A 21385-nucleotide genomic window follows, 5' to 3' on the forward strand; every position below is an offset into this window, starting at 1 on the left:
TGAATTAGCTAGCGAGTAGGATCTTTGCGGGCTAAATGTTGGATTTGTATTCGAAGATTGTTGTCTGTCCACCAATTGAGTTCATGATTGGATTGATTACAATCAATTGATCAGAGATGCATTTAATTAAAAACAAGTACAAAATCCTTTTAATAGTGTTCGTAATGAAGTCAAAAAATATGCTCAAGGTAATTAATTTATCATCAACTAACAACACAGAAAGAAGATCTAACTCATCCTCTGAGCAGCTTCCTCTGATGGTATGCATCTTTTCCCTGGCCTTTGTTTTGGCCTGGGATTTGGATCCCAGTATCCCACCACGCTATTTCTTCCTGATCTCATCAAATTTATCATTGAAATTAGCCTGCAAGAAGAAGTGGAGTCGGTAAGGAATGGGGTTAAGGCTCACAGCGCAAAGATAAAAATTTATGCATGACTATAGCTTTTGTCTCTTCACCTTAATGGCTTCTAATATTTTGCTGAACTCCAATTTATCCTCTGGTCAAGCATAGGACTGTTGTTGTTTTCTTGTGCACGATCTGTAAGAATTTGGAATCACAATCAATCTGAAGAAATTCAAATCGGTACAGCCAGCAAATGTATATCAGCATACTAGAATAAGCTTAGCAATTGTGTCAGTACAGAAGAAGGCACGTACAAGCTCAATAGGATCCACATCATGAACAATCACCATCAACTGTGCCTTGTTCTATTAGCCAACAAATAGAAAGTGTAAAAGTATATACTTGCAACAGTAGAAGAGAGTGGTGATGTTTTTCTATATATGCTTCTTAGGCATTTGGCAAAAAAAGAAAAATCCAGATTCATACATTTGATATATGAAGTCAAATGTGAAGATTTAAAACCTGTTCTATGAGATAAGTGACATGATTGAGACTGTACTTAACAACAACAGGCTTTTTAACTTCAACAGTCCTACCTTCAGCCTTCTATGAGATAAGTGACATGATTGAGACTGTACTTAACAACAACAGGCTTTTTAACTTCAACAGTCCTACCTTCAGCCTCAGCTTGTGCCCTCTTTAGAAGCTTTTCCTTCTTTGCAGCTTTGTCTTCAGCTCGGTACTTAGAAGCACCTTGAACAGGTTTGTAGGTGCAGATACACCTAAAACTCAGCTTCATGGATGGAATGTAAATTATAGCATTCTAAGTCCTGAATCAAACAGCAGACTTTGGTTCAGTGCATTGAAATATACACGCACAAGGAGAAAGTAAAACACACTAAACAGTAATGCTACCACACATGCAGAGAGGAAACCAGGTAATACATGTATGATTCCAGTTGACACAACAAAATCAAAACACCTTTGCAGTCACAGAAGATCTACCATCAAACCTTATGAGTAGGAAAACTGAGCTAAGAAATCCACATATTCTTTCATAATTATATTCAAATCATAAAGGCACAGTAGTAGTGACAGATCTGGTTGCACTCTTTATTATTTGAGGTCAAAATTTAAATGGATGTAGATCTTATCTCGGATTGCCACTTTGGAACACATTTTAGCTCGCCAACTTAAAAAGACATAATGCAACAGTGGCTTCCGACACGCCAAATTCTTCATGGATTATGTAAAACATTTACCAAAACGGTCTTGAACAAACAGCAGTACACCATAAGTTTATAAGGTAATTGCATATAAGTTGTATTGCACCAAGAAAAACTGAGTAAAGATTAGATACTTGATGAGAGTACATAAAAGAAGACATGACTGATAAAATGAGGAATAGCATATCAGGTCATGATGGCAAGTTGTGGTGCTTAACAAGCAGGCTTTGGTTGGAACATTTTCTCAAGAAGGTTATCCCTTGGCATGATCATGGAATGGTGAAACAGAGTTACCTTGTACTTAAAAGGTATGTGTAGTCATTTACATTTTACTTAAAGGAGCTGACAAATTTGGGGAATGAATCATTTGTGATATCCAATCTATACGGAAATAAGAACCTACATTATATAACTGAAATTAGCAAATGAATAACTCAAATACAAAAGTTTTGAAGCTCAGTTCATGTTTGAGAATGCTTTTCATGAGAGTATCTTGGTTAAAGAATCCATGTATTTGTTTCTCGAGCATGTTAGATTGGGTATAAGAGAGGCACATGTAGGTTAGAAATTAAACTTTCTTTTACTTAAGCATGTTACAATAATACCTTTTTATTCTCTATTCATCTAAATTTCGGCTAACTGATATTTTCTACTGTCTTCATAAACTTTCAAAAATTCAAGCAAAAAAAAAAATCAAATTGTGAACAACGAAACGAATCAAGATCGCTGTTTCTCTTTCGTAAATCTACTAATCGAATTAAAAACAGCTAGAAGCAACAGCTGAGAAAAGATTAATAGATAGTACATACCAAGATTCTTGTCCAAAGTTCTGGTAAACTGGTTCAGTGCCGGCGGGACCTAATGCCGCTGCTTGAGGATTCTTCTCTTCCTCCGAATCCGGCAACCTTCAGCCATTTCAGGAACCGGTGCAGGCCCCTCTACGGCGGCAAAGCACCTCCTATCCCAAACTGCTTCGGCCACTTCTCCTGGCATCCAGAGACCATCACAGCAGTCAGCAGCAAGAGATCACCACCCAGACCAACTGAATAACTTTTTCTCGACAATAACAAAAAGATTACCGCTTTCTTCTTCGCCAAGACTGGCACTCTTCTGCCTCTTTTAGGAGCCTAACAGATGGAACAATTCGTGGTCACGAAACTCCACAACTAATCCCAAAATCCACGAAAACAATAATCTATCAGAGAAAACCATTGCGCAAAACAAATTCAAAGGCGAACTCAATGAGACAAGAACTCCACGATTCACGAGAGAGGGAGATTTGGCATACCATTTCTCCCCATGAATTCCGGTTCGGAGCTTAGGTCAAGCCTTAAAGGTCGAGACTCAAATCTGTTATAAGATAGAAGGAATTGGTTTTTCGGCTTGTGGATTTGTAATACACCAATTTCGATTCGCATTTAATAGAATACTGCAAATCTCGATTTATACTCCCTGGTTGGTAATTGACTTTTTCTTTGGTTCGATGAAGGGAGCGTTCTCTCTGATAACGTTATCAAAAACTCCCCGCTAGGTAAATAAGACATGGAGGCAACCTCGACTTCTTCCACACGAATTCTCTTTGTTCATCTATTCTCTTACAAGCTTCAGAACAAACTACATTGTCGAACCAAAGAAACAAAACAAAACAAAACCAAAGCAAAGCAGAGATGGCATTTGCAAACCAAGAAACGATGGAATCACTGCTTCGTTTGGCTTCCTTTCTTATCGATCGGGGAAGCAAGAGGGCGGTTTGCACGTCTCTTCTTATTCTTCTCCATCCTCTGCATCGCCCGCTCCAAGTGCTCGACCCTCTCGAACAGCCCTGCCATTAGACTGACCTGCTGCGCACTCCGCTCGCACAACGCCGCCACCAGCCCTTGCAGCCTCTCGCTCTCCGCCATCACCTTCTTCAGCACCTCCCCCGTCCCCGAGGCGTCCGTTGAATCCTTTGTGGGTTCCGCCATTGCGTGCATCGAGTCCTCGGCCATGTGCGATCCTGCCTCCCCGGTTGAAGCGTCAACCATATCCGTTGAGACCTCCGGAGCATTCTCCGAGCGGACAGCGGTCGTCTCCCTGCTTTCTTGCTCTATTGAATCAGAAACGCCATCTTTGCCCGTGGCAGCCTCGTCGCATTGGAATTTTGCCTCCGAGTTGGCCTTTGTCGGAGAAGTGTCGGTAGCTTCAGCTTCATCCATCGGAATCACCACGAAGCCTTCATCCTTCGCTTCTTCTTTCTCGAGGTCATCGATGAAATCTAAGGTTTCAAATCCCTCATCAGAAGCATCAGACACACGTTCCCTATCTTGTGCTTCGGCATCTTGGACGATGACAACTCCTAGATCTTGGCTCTGTTGAGAGGCAGCTTCATCGGCAGCAGCAAAATCCGGGTCTTGGCACTCTTGAGTCGAGGCTTCTTCGACGTTGGCGTCGAGGGCTGACTCTCCATCGAAATTACCTCCTTTAGGAGGCTCCTCTGCCTCTTCAAGGTCGGCATCCGGATCACGGTTATCTTGATGCGTCTCCGCCGGAATCAGTGGTTCAGAACAATGAGAATTCGACGATTCTAGGATTTGGGACGAGATCGAATCCAGGAAATCCTGGACCGCGATCACCCTCCGGATCGTCTTCTTCCGATACTCCCTCACCCCGCGGACGGAGTCCAGACGGAGGAGCAGCGACATTAGCGTCTCGCCCATCCGCAGCCGTTCCTTGGGGTCCGCCCTCAGCCGCTCCACCTCCGTACGAACCCTCCGATCGATCTCTTCCACCTTCATCGCGACCTGAGATACGATGCTCACGTTCTTCCGCACCAGGTGGCCCCTAAAGAACCTCTGGATGGCGACGGCCGCTGACGACCGTACCGCCTCAGACGGCGGCGCCATGGAAGGCTTCGTGACGGCCGGGGCCTCCTCGGACCTAACGAAGTGGACGGGAATGGAGACGACGCGAGGATTCGAGGTGGGCACGGTCGCAGGGCCGGGTGGGTAGTTGCGGCCAGCGGCGCTCCATGGATCGGCGGGGTAGAAGAAGGGGCTCTCGACGTCTCTCTGCCCGCGCCGGGGGCCAGCGGCGCTCCATGGATCGAGCGAGTAGAAGAAGGGGCTCTCCATCTCTCCCTATCTGTGTTGGTTGAAAGCTTTGAGAGGAACTCGTTCGACGTCGGTTACGATTTTGTGGTGGATTGGGATCAAACAGATGCTTGTTATATATAGCAGAAGGAAGGGATAATTCTGGAAGAAGCGAGAGGGTGAGGGCAGGGAAACATGTTCCAGTTCCTTCTAGAGGGGGGAGAGAGGATGGAAAGATGTTCCAGTACCTTCTGGAGGCGTCAGAGAGGATGGAAAGATATTTCCATTAAGAATCTTCCAGAAGTGTCGGACCGTATCCGAATGCGGTGCATGCTGTTATTCACGCGGGACCCACCCGAGAATGCGGAGGCCGCCACGACACCGATAGAAGAAAGTCCACATCATTTTTTTTCTAATATTTATTATCAAAAATAAAAAAAAATTAATTTTCTTTTAATTAACAAAAGTATTTCTATTTTTTTAAATTAATTCTTATCATAAACGTATCTGCATATAACTCTTATTATAAGTAGAGGTGTGTTCAAACTTGGTTTCATTTTCGGATCTATACCTTCGATCATTTTTAAGTTCTTCTATTGGTAATACGAGCAAGTAGACAGTTGGACAGGATATAAACATATTTACTATTCAAAATATATCTAATATTATGACTTACAAGGGTATATATAGGTTTTGGATATATATAAATTTATAATTTTATATTTAAAAGATATATGAGCCATTGTGAAAAAATAAAAAATAATATAATTTATCTAATTTCTTGTGATATAAAAAATTTACTATAATACACTTATTTTATGGGTTGATGATATCTTATTGTCAAACAGCGATTCCGTAGTTCCAATAGTGTATTTGGTCCTTAGACCTGAGACACCAAAGATGTCCTATATAAGTACTTCACTATTTGATACCGAACTTATATGTTTCGATGTCTTAAATCTAACACAATCGATCATCGGGAGTAGTAGTCAACTTTACAAGGGCTATTGAGTGTTGATAGAGGATCATCCACTCTCGGTGGCATGAGAGGAATATCCCATGTGTTCTTGCTCAAATAAATTCTTAACCAGGATCATTCGGACTGAGAAAAAAAAATTTCTTTAGGAGAATCCAAAATGATTTTATCTTAAACAGATATATTATGTTGATGTGAGGATCGAAACTCCCATATCAAAGTTCAAGAAGTTAGGGAATAAACGAGAAGCTTTGTTCTGCATCCTCATCATCGTTGTCATCCAAAGCATAGTTACCAATAACCATGTATCCTAAATCAGCTTCTCCTGTCCTCCTTAAGATCTTTTTAAGTTCTAAAACTTTATTTTATATAATAATGACCTCCTCAACAATTAGATATATATATATAATTGTATATGGATTGGTATGGATTTGGGCTGTGACGGGCTTGGATAATGAAGCAAAGCCTAAAGAAGACAGCCCATTAGGCCTAGTAAGAGGTAAAGCTCCTTACTGGTCAAGTGAAGTGGAAAAATGTGGTTCATATGGAAATGTGAAAGATAGTGCACATTCAATTCAACAAAACCAGCACACATCTTAATGATTGTGTCATGGAAAGGGAGAGACCAAATCAAGCTGTTGTACCCAAAACTTGGGGTGGCATCTCGTTGAGGTGATGCTGGAAGCTGCTGCTTCCTCTTTCTACTCCCCCGTGTTGCAACCCCATGATGATATCTACCCAACGCCACTCCTCAATCTACCAAAAAGGCCACCTCCTGAGGCTATGAACCCAGTCCCGGTGGGCCATGGTGGTGATGAATCTTGGTGTCTTGGCTCATTAATACCACACCGGTTAATCCAATTGTGTCGTGGTTGCATGGGACCAGAGCAGAGCAGGCAGCATCATGGGGTGGGATCCTCTCCAACCCAAACCCTGTTCTCCTTCCACCCCCCACTTAATTTGACCACCGGCCTCATTATGGCCCCATGATTACAGCATGAAGCCCCATTTCTCGGCTGCATGAGCATGTCTCCTACTCCCATAATTATAACTTGGGAGCGACGTTTCATTTACTGGAGGACCACATACACTTACATGTAAAGCAACCAAGCAGAAGTAGTAGTAGGAAAACAAATGTAAAATACACATTGCATGGTAATTCGAGAGGTAGAAAACCTGACGTGGAATGGCATGATGATTCATGACAAGGCTCGCTGAGTTGATTCTTGGGAGCAGACATGCCGGCAAACAACCTGGTGTGGCTTTCTTCACCTTTACACCCAACAGTCTCAAGGATCACAACCTGGTGCACAGTTTTTGCCTCCGCTGGATGTTTGAGAAGGTTGAAGCAGCGGACCACAATCTATGACCACTTTTGATGGCATCCCCTCCCCACACATAGCTAGGCATGCAGTGTGCAGGTGGTGCCACCATCCTGGATTCATATCGAAAAAGCTTGGATGAGGAGTCCCCGCATATGTACATGAGCAAAAAAGGTTGGATGTGCTGCCTCGCCACGCCCACACCACTCACTATCTCTTTAGAAATGGCTAAGCCAGGTTTAGGAAAGGAGAGAAAGAGGAGGAGACAGAGAGAGAGAGAAGAAGGACTGGTCAGCAGTCAACCAGCATCACGTAAGCCTCAAGCAGATGCCGTCATGTCCGCTCTCCTCCTGCGTTTGTTAACGGCAAGCCAAACCCCGAAAGAATGCCCAGTGGGATGGGTAATAATAATAATAATAATAATAATAATAATAATAGTGGATGGCTAAAGAAAGGAGGAGCTTTGGCTGGTGCATGCCAGAGACCACCAGACAAAGACTTCTGACACGGTACCAACTTTGTTCTTTCCTTCCTCCATTTCTACCCCATACAGTCTCATTCAGTTGTAGTAAAAATTTACACTTTGACTCGGATTTTTTGTGATACTCCATATACTTGTCTTCTATCTCCTGAATGGTCATCAAAAGCTGTGTCCAGCAACCGACTCTCACAGATTGATGCAGTCAGTAGATACGGTTTTTGACTTGTTTACTTGTGGACATCTTCATCCCAAGATTCTATCTTTATATCTGAAGAACTCGCTTAGATACTACTACTAGTTATGTGTTGTTAATTTCCTGCTGCACGTCTTTGCACACGCAAACCGGCTAAGAGATAATAAGATTCATCAGTTCAGTAGAAAAATGACAGTTGATAGATACGTGTTGGCAGGAAAAATAATAGATAGAATTTTATGGTTCTCAAGCAGACCGACCCTTTTCCTCTCTCTTTGTTTCACAGAGTAATGCGTTCGAAGTTGCATATCTCTACTTTAATGGGGGACGTACAGGAAGACATGTCTGCTGCATCTATTCCACCTGTAGAATGCTTCGGAAAAGCCCACTGTGGAAGGTACATATGTTTCCGCCTCTTTGCTTTATTCTCGTGCGTAGGCTGCTCTTTTGTTCCTCCTTTCTTGGTCTCTGTGTACGCATACCCAAGTCAGCTCTTCCGCTGCTGCTGCGACTGCGACTGCTACTGCTTACTTTTTCTGAACTCCTCATCCCCAACCACACAATGCAACATCCACTGGGAACGGTTTCTTAGGGATCACAATCACCGCCTCTCTCTCTCTCTTACGCTCCCTCCATATCAAACTAAGGAGGGGAGGAGGAGGTCGGATGAGAGAGAGAGAGAGAGGCAGAGAGGAGGGACAAAGGTCAGGGATGAGGAAGAGAATGGTGTTGGCCGCGGTAAACGTGCGCACGCAAAGGATGGCTTTTTGTTTTGTTCCCCCGTCGTCTCTTTATCCATCTGTTCGCTTCGTGTTCCGAGTCTCGCCCCTCCCCTCATCAAACTCTCTACACGTCCGCCTGGGCTTTAATATTCGCGGCGGGCTGCCCCGTCCCTGCTCCCACGTGCCGTTTTCCTGCCGACACCATCATCTCCCTGCCTCCCACGTGCTGACGCACAACTACGCCTTTCCCCCCTTTTATCTCACCCCGGGGCCCGCCCTTCCGGGTTCAGGTGGTGGGCCACTTTGACCATTGACCTCGCTCGTCGGATGAGAACCGCGGTGCACTGTCCGAAATAACGGCCGTTATGTAGCCACCTAAGCAGATTTTGCATGGATCTACCGAAGATTTGTGGATAAAAGCAGTGAGGAACAAAAGCCGATCCAAAATGGATAAAAACATGTCCCTTCTCTCAGTAGAGATGCCCGCTGGATAAAGCACATCGGAGGGCAAAAGAAGGAAGAAGGAATGTATATACAATGAAAAGAAGTGATGTAGAATAGTGAGGAGGAATGTATATACATGTATATATATATATATTTATATGATGCGGGCATCTCTTAGGGCAGTTCTGTTCTCCAAAGTGGTTCAGAATTAGTTGATGTGGGGTCGGGTCACGACGCAGACCCCACCCCGACAACAAGGACGATGACAGCCGCATTTGCCCGACACGCCTATATCCTCCTGATAAAGCCTGCCCTCCTCTTCTGTCTTTCTATTCTTTTCTTCTTTTTCTTCTTTGCTGATATATGTTTTTGTACCGTTTTGTTCTCTAAAGTTCAGACTCATACACTTGTGCAGCACAAAAGTTTTATTGCAATTCCAGTAAAAATATTGCTGTAATGTTCTTTTTTATTTTCTCCCTTCATTTCTTTTTTGGCTTCCAAAAGAATGATTTCTGAGAAACACTGCATTGAATGCTTCTTAACATGGTTGACCATATCTGAAACAAATAAAAGAATCAACTCACTTGCCTACGTAACCTCACATGGAATGAACTTACAACAGGAATGAATGACATAAGCTATGGAAGTTGAAGCAGCAATTAAACATAGACACCTTCCGAAACTTTTTCCCTTCTGCAGGAGCTTATTCACAGGTTTTCCCCCAAACATCCCGTTCTACCCCTTCGTTACTATTATCTTTTGTTATCAAAATGCCCCTCTTTTCTTCCTATAAATACCCGCCTTCTCTTCCCAAACTCTCCACAAGCAGCAGCTCTCCCGTCCCTCTCTCCTCTTCGTCTCGTTTGAGCTATTCTGCTTCCTCAAACACTCCGTAGAGAGGGCTTCAGCTTCGGCCGAGGCTTAACCTGGGTGGAAGAACAAGGATGCACTACCAGGCGGCGGCGGCAGCGGCAGAGGCGTGGGGGTACGTGGCAGCGGCGGCAGCGAGGGGGGCGACAATGGACGCGCTAGAGCGGGTGGAGCGGCTGGCGGCGGAGAGCGCGGTGGTGATCTTCAGCGTCAGCACGTGCTGCATGTGCCACGCCGTGAAGCGTCTCTTCTGCGGCATGGGGGTGAGCCCGACGGTGGTGGAGCTGGACGAAGACCCGCGCGGCAAGGAGATGGAGCGCGCCCTCTCCCGCCTCCTCGGCGGCGGGGCGGCGGGCGGAGCCGCCGTGCCCGTGGTGTTCATAGGCGGGAAGCTCGTGGGGGCCATGGACCGGGTTATGGCCGCCCACATCAACGGCACGCTCGTCCCCCTCCTCAAGGAAGCCGGCGCCCTCTGGCTCTGAGACCAGCTACATCCGAAACCTCAAAACAGTATAACAACATTAATAGTGAGATGTTCCTGTTATAATGTCAGCTGCAGAACACCAACTTTTATAAGCAATGTGCGTTTTTCTACCTAATGGTTACTTAACAAAGAGAGTGAAAGAGAAGAGAGAGAGAGAGAGAGAGAGAGGAGAGGGGAGGTTGGTTTTTTTAAGGTCCTCCATTTTGGGTGCAAGATGAATATGCATGGGATTTGTGGGATGCATGTCTTCTTTTCTAATGTTCTTCCTTTTTTCTTTTTTTCTTCCTTTGGGTTTTCCGAGGGTTGGTGGGAGTTATGTGGGGTTTGAGATGCATGGTAGTGATGAAGAAAGGAGTGTAACTTTGTTTGATGATGATGATGATGTTGATCATATGTATAGAAAGATCTCAACAAGTAAAAATAAAAAAAAAAAAAAGTTGGGTTTGTTTTCTTTTGATGTTACTCTCAAGTTCTGTGTTTGATCTTCTTTTCTCTTTTCTGTTGTTGTGTATATGTCCTACCTAGTCTGCATGGATTGAAGTGGGACAATGCAACATTTATGTACTGTTGACAGAGAAAATATTTTTGAGTTCTTCATTGATTAAAGATATATATATCAGATAATTTGAAGGTTGGAAATGGCAGAAGGAGGAATCCTCCACCTCTTTACTTCTCCAAACTACCACACACACCGACAACAAACAAGTAATAAACAAAGAAGAGAAGTGAAGAGAAGAGAAGATTCAAATGGGTCGCAGAGGTGGGCTGCATTTGCATTCACATGGAGGCATAGTCCTTCGAGTTCAGTCATAGACGGTCATAACCTTCAGTCCATCGCAGGTGCAGAGAGAGAGAGAGAGAGAGAGTTGGGTGAGGGGGACAAACAACGCCCGCCAACTTCCTCCTCCGGTACGAAGCGGTTCTTTTGGGACATCCTTGTCGGAGTGTTAGGCCAATGGCGTGCCTCCACGCTACCCGATGCCGCCAGCTCGGCCGCCCCGGCGCACGCGCGATCCCATGGCGCGAATCTCCACAAGATTGTGTGTGGCCCAACGTCCAATCTCGGGGCTCCCTCCTTTTTCTCTTTGCCTCTCTGTAGTTACGTTCTCCAATTATTGTTCCTCGAAATTATTCACACAATTTAGTTTCTCAACAATGTTTATTATATACACTACAAACAAATACAGGAAATTAATTAGATGCGTATACGAAAACAAAAAAAGTTCGTAATTGTGGTACAACTTCGTATATTCCTCACCAAATGTGAAGTAGAAACGATTGAGGTACATTGATTGACCTTTATTTGGCTCATATGGCCTTGGAGATGTACCAATCTTTTTTTATCGTTCAGTATCACCAAAGTTGATACAAGTGTTTTCATATCGAAGTGTATCTTTTGGCTTCTACTAGGAAGGAGTTTTTCCTGTTTAAGATGCCTTTGGAGTAGGAAAGCAACCTAAGCTTTGACCATGGACCATTATGGACAAAGAACAATTGCATGCCCATGTCCTTTTATGTTGAGTCAACAATCTATTATAGTATAAGAAGACTTTTTGATTTACGCCATGGTTTTTCTGCTAGCCTTTTGCTATGTCTGTTTCTTGTGCCCACCTTCCTAGTGGCTTTATTCTGATGCTGCTTTCTTCAAGAAAGTCAAGTGCCATGGAGTTGGTTTCTCAGTTTTATTCTGATGTTGCTTTTATCGATAAACAAAAACAATAATTAGTGTATTGAGTGCTATTGAACTTATGGTTATATCTTGATCGGTATCGTTAGTATCAGAATTTGTTGATCTATTTTTCGATATTATTGTGCTCGAGAACTATACGCCCCTTACGACACACCGTAAAATTAGTATGCTTGGTGAGACAACTCAGACTCCCATATTAGAGTGACAATGGAAATATATTATGAATCAATAATATTATTTTCATGTTGATGTGATGGGTTTGATATACTGAGCTCATGCATGCATCGAGTCTTGATTAATCGAAAATATTCACTATATCAAGTATTAACTAATTCGGTGCGGACCGATACTTTAAACCATGACTATGGGATAACTAAAAAATAGAGTCATGTAGCATCAGAATAGTAATTTAAGTAAAATATTTATATGACAGATCCTTCAGCTTTGCAGTTCGGCAGCTAAATTAGACGGGAGCAGTGTTGTGTTTCTCTTGCTTTCCTTGTGACTTCATATACTACATTTTGGCCATTCATATATTGCGCATATTACAGAAGCATTCATGTTTGGCTCCTCTTTATTTATGAGTGACCAATTAATTCATCATGTTATAGAATCATGGTTACACGTTATAAACCTACATATCCAACTCACCTGCGCCCACCTCACAATCTGCAACCAAACATAAGTCTCTCAACTAAAACATGACGGTAGAGAAGCCAATGCAACAACACCTCATTAATTCGCAATAGAACAAAGTCAAGTAACCGAAAGAGATGACAGAGAGAACAAGCGAACATTTGTGTGGCTCTTCTTCAAACGTAGCTCCTTTCATTCCCTTCCATCCATCCATCCAACAATTAATGGGCAGTCAGACCTCAACACTGTTCGCCTCATTCTCCCTTTGAGGAGCTGCCATGCCTCCCTTGGCCTCTTCTGCACCGCCGCCCTGTTCTTGCTCCTTCTGGCCTTCGTTTCCCACCTTGTCTTGATCATGGACTACCGGTGTGGCAGAGTCGATGGGATAGATCTCGGAGGCCTTCTCAGCACTAAGCTTCGCGATCGATATGATGTGCTCGGGCAGCTTGTGCTCGATGGCGACCCTGTTCTTGTCCCTATAAGCTACGTAGAGCACCATTTGAAGGATCCCAAAGATGAATCCCACGACATTCGGCAGCTGATGAATCCCACAACGAGATAGGAAAAAGGACAATAGAGTGACTTCGTTGTGCAGAAAGACTGAGATGACAAAGCAAATACATACAAGTGAGTGTTTAAGTGATTACCCCAACGTAAATGTCTTTGGTCAGTAAACCGTACGCGAACCAGACGATGGCGCTCAACGTGAGGAAGAAAGACAGCGAGACGGGCATGAACTCGACGCTCTTTGTTCGCATCACAAGCCTCTGCACGAATCAAATCATGTATAGAGTCTACAAGATGTATTCACCGTGATACTTTTTATCGAGATTATGTTGTGCTCACAATGACACTCAGGGGAGCCACAAAGACGCTCACGGAGAAGCTCACGCAGATCCATCCAAACGCCCCAACTCTTTTGGAGCCCTCTGCTAGCAGCAGCGTGAGAAGAAGAATCAACCCAAACATCCCCACGTTCACAAGCAGAACCAGTTTTGCGGTAAATATCTGCAATCCGAAAGCAAACATATCGAGAGATAGACTATAGACGTATAATATATACTCTTGCAAGCAATGGTCAAGAAAACTTGGACGTGAGCTACATTTTGTGCACCTTTGCCACCTTCGGTGCATACGTCAAGTATATGACTATGTATACTGTCTCGATAGCGCACCCGATCGAGTTGATGGTGATCAAAAGATATGCGTCGGTCTTGAGGAATGCGTAGCAGAACCATAACATGCAGCTGAACAGAGCAACGACATATGGCACCGATTGGAACCCTTCAGTGGATTTCCTTGTGTACATCCTATAGAATGTTGGCCTGCCGTTTTGAGTTCATCAGATAGTAGAGTAGCACAGTCACTTGAAAGCTTGAACGATCAAAGAAGTTGTGAAGGAAAGAAAAATTAATGAGAGAGAACTTACAGTGGCGCAAGAAACACCATGAGTGAGATGATATTACCTGTTGGGACAGGATCAGGATGAGAAGCTGCGTTAGAAATCTCATCGGGGAGAATGAAGAATTAGAGACATTGATTTCCAAGACTCGAGTAGTGTAATATCATGCATGGACAATGATGTTTCAGAAAGGATTTGATAGTGACAACAAAGTGCACCATCTTCCTTGGACCTCAAAAGTCCTCCACCTCAGTGCAGGTGGTGAACCTTGAAGTTCATTGCAGACTCATGCAGGAGGAGAAAGAGAGGTTTCAGTGTTGATGTACCAAGGATGCCAATGGTGAATGCCCAAGGGTGGTCCAAGGAAAGCCCGGCCATCTCTCCCACCTCCTCAGAGAACAGTTTGCGTCGAGCACTTAAAGGAAGTAGACTCTTCCTCCTCCAAGTGCTCAGCGAGGGTCACGAGGGGGCTCGCCGACCTCCGAGGTCATGCGGGAGTGGTGATGGCTGAAGTAGGTGTGAGGTTGGATGCTTGGGGCTCTGAGGAGTGAGGAAGGTCCCATTTTAAAGGGGGAGTAGGGAGGCTTGATTAGCTTATTCTACATGAAACATGTAAATAATTGTTGTATGGTACTCTGAATCATGAAAGATGCATAGATATGAACTCATATGGGCTTCATGTTGGCATGCTGAAGCTTCTATTTACGTTACAACGAATGGGCAAAAGCCATGATTGGGGTGGTGCCTTCATTTGCTTCGTGTGCACACTCCACAAAACCCTACTTTCCTCCTCCATGACTTGCGACTTCCACCATTTTTTCTTCCCCCAGTTTTCCTCTCTTTTGAATCGAATAATGTTGATTTCCTTTTCAGTTAACCAGCTCTAATTTTTCTGTCGTATACACCATGTAAAACTCCACTGGATACACCTGAAAGCCTATCTATCTCCAAATGTATTATCGTAAGGATTGCACATATATTCAAGATTAATAATTTTTTTTGAGACTCTGTTTTTTGGTCTTTCTCCTTTTTTGCTTTTGTTCTCTTGCTTCAGGGGGAGTTCATTGGTGACCAATAGCTTGCTTATGGCGTTAGCACACATAGGCGGACGGCTTTCATGCTTTCCAAGTGTTGCTCTGTGCCGTTACAAAAGGGTAAGAAGGAGACAAGAACACAGACTTGTTCCTTTTTGTTCTCTTCTCTCTCTCTCAGCTCAGCTTCATTACTTCTGATGCTTTAGTTTGTTGAATCTGAAAGCTAGCCGGAAACATGGATCTTAAAGAGACCATTCTGAATGAGCTACGACCATCTTGATTTGGGTCACAGGCCCCTCACAATCCTTGCTGCACCCCATGTTATTGTCCAGAATGATCTGTTTTTGCCACACAATTTCTCATACAAGCAAGACACTCATTCCTACAAGAATATCAACTTGCTATAAGCTGAAATATGCATTAATATATTGGACAAGATGAATGTAACATTCAATATCATGACACTGGTCTTGTGCAAGGCTTACATCTTTGCTTACACCTTGGCCATTGTTTGTTGTCACAGATTGTTGAGAATTTGGAGCTTTGCAATCTTTCCTAACCATGAAATGTCTTCTTGTGGTATGCTTGAAAGCATAGCATGTTCAGTGAACATTTGAGCTTCTTGCATGTGTTCTGATCTGTGTTTGCCAATGACATGTATGATTAATGCTAATCACAATACTACAATCGAATACTGACTGCACAATATTAGCTCCTATTTAAGATCTATAGTTGACGAGCAACAATAATTGGTTTCTTTGTGCATCACACACGTAATACAATTAAGTTCTGAAAACTTATGTTGGATTGTGAGGATTTAATGAGTGTAGTATTATTAGCTTTAACATGGTTAAAAGTATTTTAGGGATTAATACATAAAGATCAGATGCGTCACTTCCTTTCTCTCCAGTAGTCAGGACAATACAAGAGAAACTGTGGTGGGTGTCTCACCACCTCCTCCTCCTCTACAACTTGTGACCCAACCAAAAAAGAACAGATATGGTAGAGTTCCTCAAGAATAGGTTTTGAAGGACCATACAAGTGACCTTTCCCTTTCTTCCAAACAGGAAACTACAAGTGTTCATGCAATGAACTAAAATCTCCTACCTGGTGCTGTCTTGGATGATGACCGACACCTACTCAGTTACTTGGATGCCAAGTTTTGATTGAATGAAGTTAATATCTTAAGGAATCATCAGCTGCACTGTCTCACCAGCCAGCGGATGAGAGAAGCTACTAAGCAGCTTCTTTTCATATTCGTTTGAGGGATCCTATTACATTCGATTCACGTAATCTGCGTCAAGCAAACTTTTGCTTTGTCCTTCAATGGTGCTCAGCGAACCCGATGCTTTCTTTGTCAGAGTTTTACCATGCCAGCCGAAGACAGAGCTTCACTGGATTCCCTTCATCTTCAACCTTCTCCTTTTCTTCCTCGGCATATGCTGCGTGTCTAACAGTTTAGCTAACTTGGTCTCGCCAACCTAAGTTGACCCTGATCGACCGGAATGGACCCTAATACGGCGGATTAATTTGACCGGGGAGATCCTGATATAGGAACAGCTGACACCGACCGGGTCAATTCGGATCACAATTACGAGCGTATTCCGTCACCGTCGAAGCTCAACGTCTTTGCGTCTTTCTACAAGTTGGTCCGCGTCATTCTGACGTGCTGCGATCTGTCGATTTGTGTAGTCTCGTGTGGCCTCGTTCTCGAGGCTTCTCCACCACCTCATGGAATAAGGAAAAGGAGAGAAAGGTCGTTCCCCTCGTCCGCGTCTGTGGGCTTTCAATGGCACATTAATCGTTGAGGTGTCATGCTTATCGCTATACTTAATTAAGTGCAGCTGGATCCCACTAAACTGTTGAGGAAAATTAAACTAATAATTGCTTAATCGCATCAGTAATCCAAGTTTAATTATTGGAACCCGACGCAACTTTTGGCGATCTACTAATAAGACGTCTTACCTGACAATGGGGCGTGTAATATGGTGAGTGATCCCTTTGCCTCTCCAATCGCGAATAGGGTGGGAAAGCGGGTCGGAGGATTTGGTCTCTTTTATTTAGAACATTAGCTTTTCCTTATGTTGGTTTGACGTGTCGGCTGACGATTTCTCTGCTTTGTTTCGTCTTTATCGCTAAATAAGACGGATGGATTAGCATTCGTCGGAGGACACGAGAGTTACGCGTCAGAACGCGATGGGAATATCTCCCCGGCATATTCCGATGCCTCCCCCGAACGGTCCGCACGCGTTCTCCGTTTCGTCCGTGACGGCATAAGCGACGGTATATGCTCTCCCACTTAAAAGAAATAATAGTAATCATATAAAAATTGAGCAAAAGATTCCGTCGTGGGAGGCCCGATGTGGGATATCCCAAGGCATTATCCTGTGAATACGGAATTCCGCGAATATTCCCACCCTGTCTCGAACTCCCCCGTCGTGTTTTAAATCCCATCCCCGTTCGGCCTCCGCCCCTCGTCTCGTCTCGACTCGATCTCCGCTCCCAAAGCCCTCAATTCCGAATCCCTCCTAGTCCCATCGGATCTCCATGGCGCTCAAGGCCGTGCACGTCTCTGACGTCCCCTCGCTCGACCAGCTGCCGGAGGCCCCCGTCGTCGCCCTCTCCACCTCCTCCCGTCTCCACAAAGGTATTGGATGTCCCTTCCTTCTCCCTCCATCCCTACCTCTATTTTTTAAGTGGAAGCTTGAATGTTGATCGGTGATCTACCGGAGCAGGGGCGGGATGGGTGAACAAGGCGGAGAGGCTGGTGGTGATCGGGCACCGAGGGAAGGGGATGAACGCGCTGGCGTCGCCGGACCCGCGGCTGAGGGAGGTTAAGGAGAACTCGCTCCGCTCCTTCAACGAGGCCGCACGCTTTCCCATCGACTTCGTTGAGTTCGACGTCCAGGTATATTCAATTCTCACACCGACGCTAATGCCGTTAATGTTACCTTTTCCGGCCACTTCACGGCTCTCTTTTCGGTCGTTACTCAAGAAAACAGCAACCATTGGGTTTCTGGCTGTCCACAGTCTCCGTCCGCGGCGATCCGCGTCGGAGTGGCGGGGGGAGGACGCGGCGTCCGAGAACGCCGCGTTTGTTTCCTTGCCCGATTAGGTGCCGCGGTTTTGGGCGGATGGTTTTCACGTGATTTTGGCGTCGAAACCGGAGGCGGTGACGGAAAAGAATCGTTTTCTTTTTCGTGTGTCGTGGCATCCTACGAGCCGTTTGATTCCCCCTTGTTTCGTGTTTTGGTGTAGATGGATTATCTTTTTTCTTTTTTTTATTATTTTTCTTTTTACATCCTCCGATGAGCACCAAAATTTAGCCGCTGAAGTCAACATCATCCTCGACCCCCTTGATGATTGACCCCACCGACTGGTTCTTGCATCTTACTCTTGGGCTAGGATGATGATGACTTTTCCTCGATGCAATCAATTCTTGTAGGTCACCAAAGATGACTGCCCCATCATCTTCCATGACGATCTCATACTCACCGAAGACGAAGATGTAAGTCTGTTAAATCTCCATTTGTACGTACTCTCTACGGTGGCAATCAAATTGCTCAATGTAATGTTCATCTCTCATTGTTTCTTTATCACAGGGAAAGATTTCCGAGAAGCTTGTCACCCATCTTTCCTTGGAGGAGTTCCGTTCCTACGGCCCCCAAAGAGATCATCATACAAAGGTAATCACTATCAAGACTGCGTCTTTTCATTCAGGCGAAAGTTAGAATCAATGCTCATTATTTTTTGCTGTTGACTGGATTACAGGTGGGGAAACCATTGCTGAGGAAGGCAAAAGACGGGCGAATCCTGAACTGGGCCGTCAAAGCAGATGACTCGTTTTGCACGCTGCAAGAAGCATTCCAAGGTGTCGATCCCCGTGTCGGCTTCAACATCGAGCTAAAGTTCGTCGACGATGTCGTGTACGAAGAAGAAGAGCTCACTCGATCGCTTCGAGCGACCTTGCGAGTACGATGCACCACCACCTCATCTTCCAAGGGTTCCACGTCCCTGTTGCATTTCGCGATCGGTGTTACTAATTCCTCTTTCCTTCGTTCTGCAGGTTGTCTACGAGTTCGCCAACGAGAGGTCAATCATCTTCTCGTCCTTCCAGCCCGACGCCGCACGACTAATTCGCAAACTCCAAAATGACTACCCTGTAAGCGGCTTTGATCTCAACTAACGAAGAAGAGAGTGTAAGGCATACGGACTCCAATCTGATTTCTTGGCTGTCGTTGGCGCAGGTGTTCTTCCTCACCAATGGAGGAACGCAGATCTACGGGGATGCAAGGAGAAACTCCTTGGATGAGGGAATCAAGCTCTGCTTGGCATACGGCTTGCAGGGATTAGTGTCCGAAGTCAAAGCCATCTTTAGGAATCCAACAGCTATAGCCAGAATCAAAGATTCCAAACTTGCCCTCCTAACATACGGACAACTGAAGTACGCCATTACCTGCACTCAGTTCCTGTAGCTACAGGATATACTGTTCTGCTTTGTTGGTGTTGATCGATGACTTTTTCTCTGCGTTTGCAGCAACGTTCCCGAGGCAGTCTACATGCAGCACCTCATGGGGATCAACGGCGTGATCGTGGACTTGGTCCAAGATATCACTGAGGCTGTTTCGGAGTTCATCAGCCCGGACGCAGAAGATGCGGTCGAGGCAAAGGTGAAGGAGGCTTCGAGGCCCAAGTTTTCCCAGCATGAGCTTTCGTTTCTGTTGAGGCTCATACCTCAACTGGTACAACAATGACACTTACTGTCGTCTTCGTGTACGAGATTATGTAGAATTTTTTTCGATGTTCCCCTTCAGGGGTAATCGCTGTACACTAATTTGATATGGGCTCTCACTCTTTCTTCGATTTCCTTGGGATGAGAGTGTTCATCAATCAAACAATCTTCCTTTTCGTTAGTATATATATATATATCCCACAAGGTTGTACGTATATATCGCAAACAACATTCACCATCGAATATTGGAATAACAATCAAATGTTTTTATTTTCCTTATCATCAATGGTAAAACGTTCATTTAGTGAAAATACCAAAGGCAAAGCTAAAACTCAGAATACGATACGTGTTCCAAAACATGAAATATAGCGGTTAGTGTTTTGCCTCTTTCCGAGAAACAAGTTTGGTATATGTATATGGGTTCGGATGGAGGATCTAATAGTTTTTAGCTTTGATTTAAGTGTATAAAATCCATGTACATTCATTCTTGGATTGGCTTAGAAGACTCAAGCAGAGGTCAGACACTTCACCTGCCAAAATGGCCGGTTCAAACCATTCGTGTCCAAATAAGTATTGCTTGGCATGGATTGACAGTTCAAAGCAGCTTGTTTTCATATCATCGACTCTTCATCTATCAACACAGATGTGGATTGAATGATGAGATCCATCAACACAGATGGATCACCGATGCTGCTGATCCTCCTGAGCAAGCAACCTTAATGTTTTTATATGGCCTGACACGAGAGAGAGATATATGCATATTAATTAAACTTGTATCCATGTGCTGCTTAGATCATGGGGAACGGTGGTAATAGATCCAGGAGCACCGGCAAATCCATTAACATAGCCGCTTTGTTTTGTCAAACAAGCAAGCACTTGCAGCCTTTGAACACCAAGGTCTTGGTAGGAAGACTTGAGATATCTGCTTTGCTTCTCTGTCTTGTGCCTTTTGAAAGGTTCCATGGTTGGATCCACCAATTAGTTGTCAACCTTTTAACCACGAGAAGGAAAAAAAATGAGGATGTTGATACCATATGATTATAAAAAGAAATTATCTGCAAGCTTGGGCGAAAGATAAATGCTCAAGTGGCCATATAATATATAGTAGTAAACTTTAGAAAATGAATTAAGATTTTGCCTGCAGAGACTGTCGAATGAACATCATGATAATTGATAACCTAGATTGTTGATCATGTTTTCAGTCACAACTAATCCTTTTCCTCATTTTGTGACAGGAAGCATAATTAAAGCAGAGTAGCAAATAAATTAGCTGAGAAGTATAAATAGAAGTTCATTAAATGTTAACATGGAACTATAAATGGAAAAAATAGCCATAATGAAAATTGATTGTGCTAACTGTATTATAACGAATTGTCCCAATATCTAGCCTGGATGAGAAAGCAGTTCAAATATTCAGCTGTTGTTTCACCCATAAAGGATGTTGTTTTTCCGAATTCTTTTCCTGTATGAGGCTGCTGTCAATATGTTGACAATTTAGTCAACAAAACTCGGATCGGTGGCACCACCAATTCATGATATTTGTCGCAGGAAGCGATCAAAGTCTTGTTAATATTTGTTGCGGGAAGAATGTTACTGTTACTTGTCACTCGGATTGGTGGCACCACCGATGCATAATACTTGTTGCAGGAAGCGACCAAAGTTGGAGAAAAAGAGAACATATTTTGATACCCTTTGATTAATAAGAGAAAAAAATGTATGCTATGATTGGCCTGAGAATACTACTAGCTTTCCAGAATGATC

The 21385-nt window shown here is 44.0% G+C and overlaps 4 protein-coding genes across 4 annotated transcripts; 2 read left to right on the forward strand and 2 right to left on the reverse strand.

The window, feature by feature from the left end:
- Positions 1-3267: 3267 nt before the first annotated feature.
- On the reverse strand, positions 3268-4680 carry LOC135651408 (uncharacterized). The gene has a single exon (XM_065171473.1). The coding sequence runs from the start codon at positions 4678-4680 to the stop codon at positions 3268-3270; it is 1413 nt and encodes a 470-aa protein (XP_065027545.1).
- A 4933-nt stretch (positions 4681-9613) lies between these two features.
- LOC104000672 (glutaredoxin-C5) lies at positions 9614-10222 on the forward strand. The gene has a single exon (XM_009422773.3). It carries the CDS (start codon positions 9721-9723, stop codon positions 10126-10128), a length of 408 nt encoding a protein of 135 aa, XP_009421048.1. The 5' UTR covers positions 9614-9720; the 3' UTR covers positions 10129-10222.
- A 2206-nt stretch (positions 10223-12428) lies between these two features.
- On the reverse strand, positions 12429-14478 carry LOC135650885 (bidirectional sugar transporter SWEET14-like). The gene is made up of 6 exons (XM_065170545.1): positions 14185-14478; positions 13886-13922; positions 13571-13781; positions 13303-13464; positions 13104-13223; positions 12429-12994 (listed from the first exon to the last, which is right to left on the reverse strand). Exons 1-6 carry the CDS (start codon positions 14234-14236, stop codon positions 12689-12691), a joined length of 888 nt encoding a protein of 295 aa, XP_065026617.1. The 5' UTR covers positions 14237-14478; the 3' UTR covers positions 12429-12688.
- Positions 14479-17337: 2859 nt separating this feature from the next.
- On the forward strand, positions 17338-19755 carry LOC104000671 (glycerophosphodiester phosphodiesterase GDPD1, chloroplastic). The gene is made up of 8 exons (XM_009422772.3): positions 17338-17539; positions 17628-17800; positions 18338-18400; positions 18495-18578; positions 18664-18864; positions 18959-19054; positions 19140-19336; positions 19430-19755. The coding sequence occupies exons 1-8, from the start codon at positions 17440-17442 to the stop codon at positions 19644-19646; spliced, it is 1131 nt and encodes a 376-aa protein (XP_009421047.2). The 5' UTR covers positions 17338-17439; the 3' UTR covers positions 19647-19755.
- Positions 19756-21385: the final 1630 nt, after the last annotated feature.

This window comes from Musa acuminata, chromosome BXJ3-10 (genome assembly GCF_036884655.1).
Source record: "Musa acuminata AAA Group cultivar baxijiao chromosome BXJ3-10, Cavendish_Baxijiao_AAA, whole genome shotgun sequence".
NCBI classification, from domain to species: Eukaryota; Viridiplantae; Streptophyta; class Magnoliopsida; order Zingiberales; family Musaceae; genus Musa; species Musa acuminata.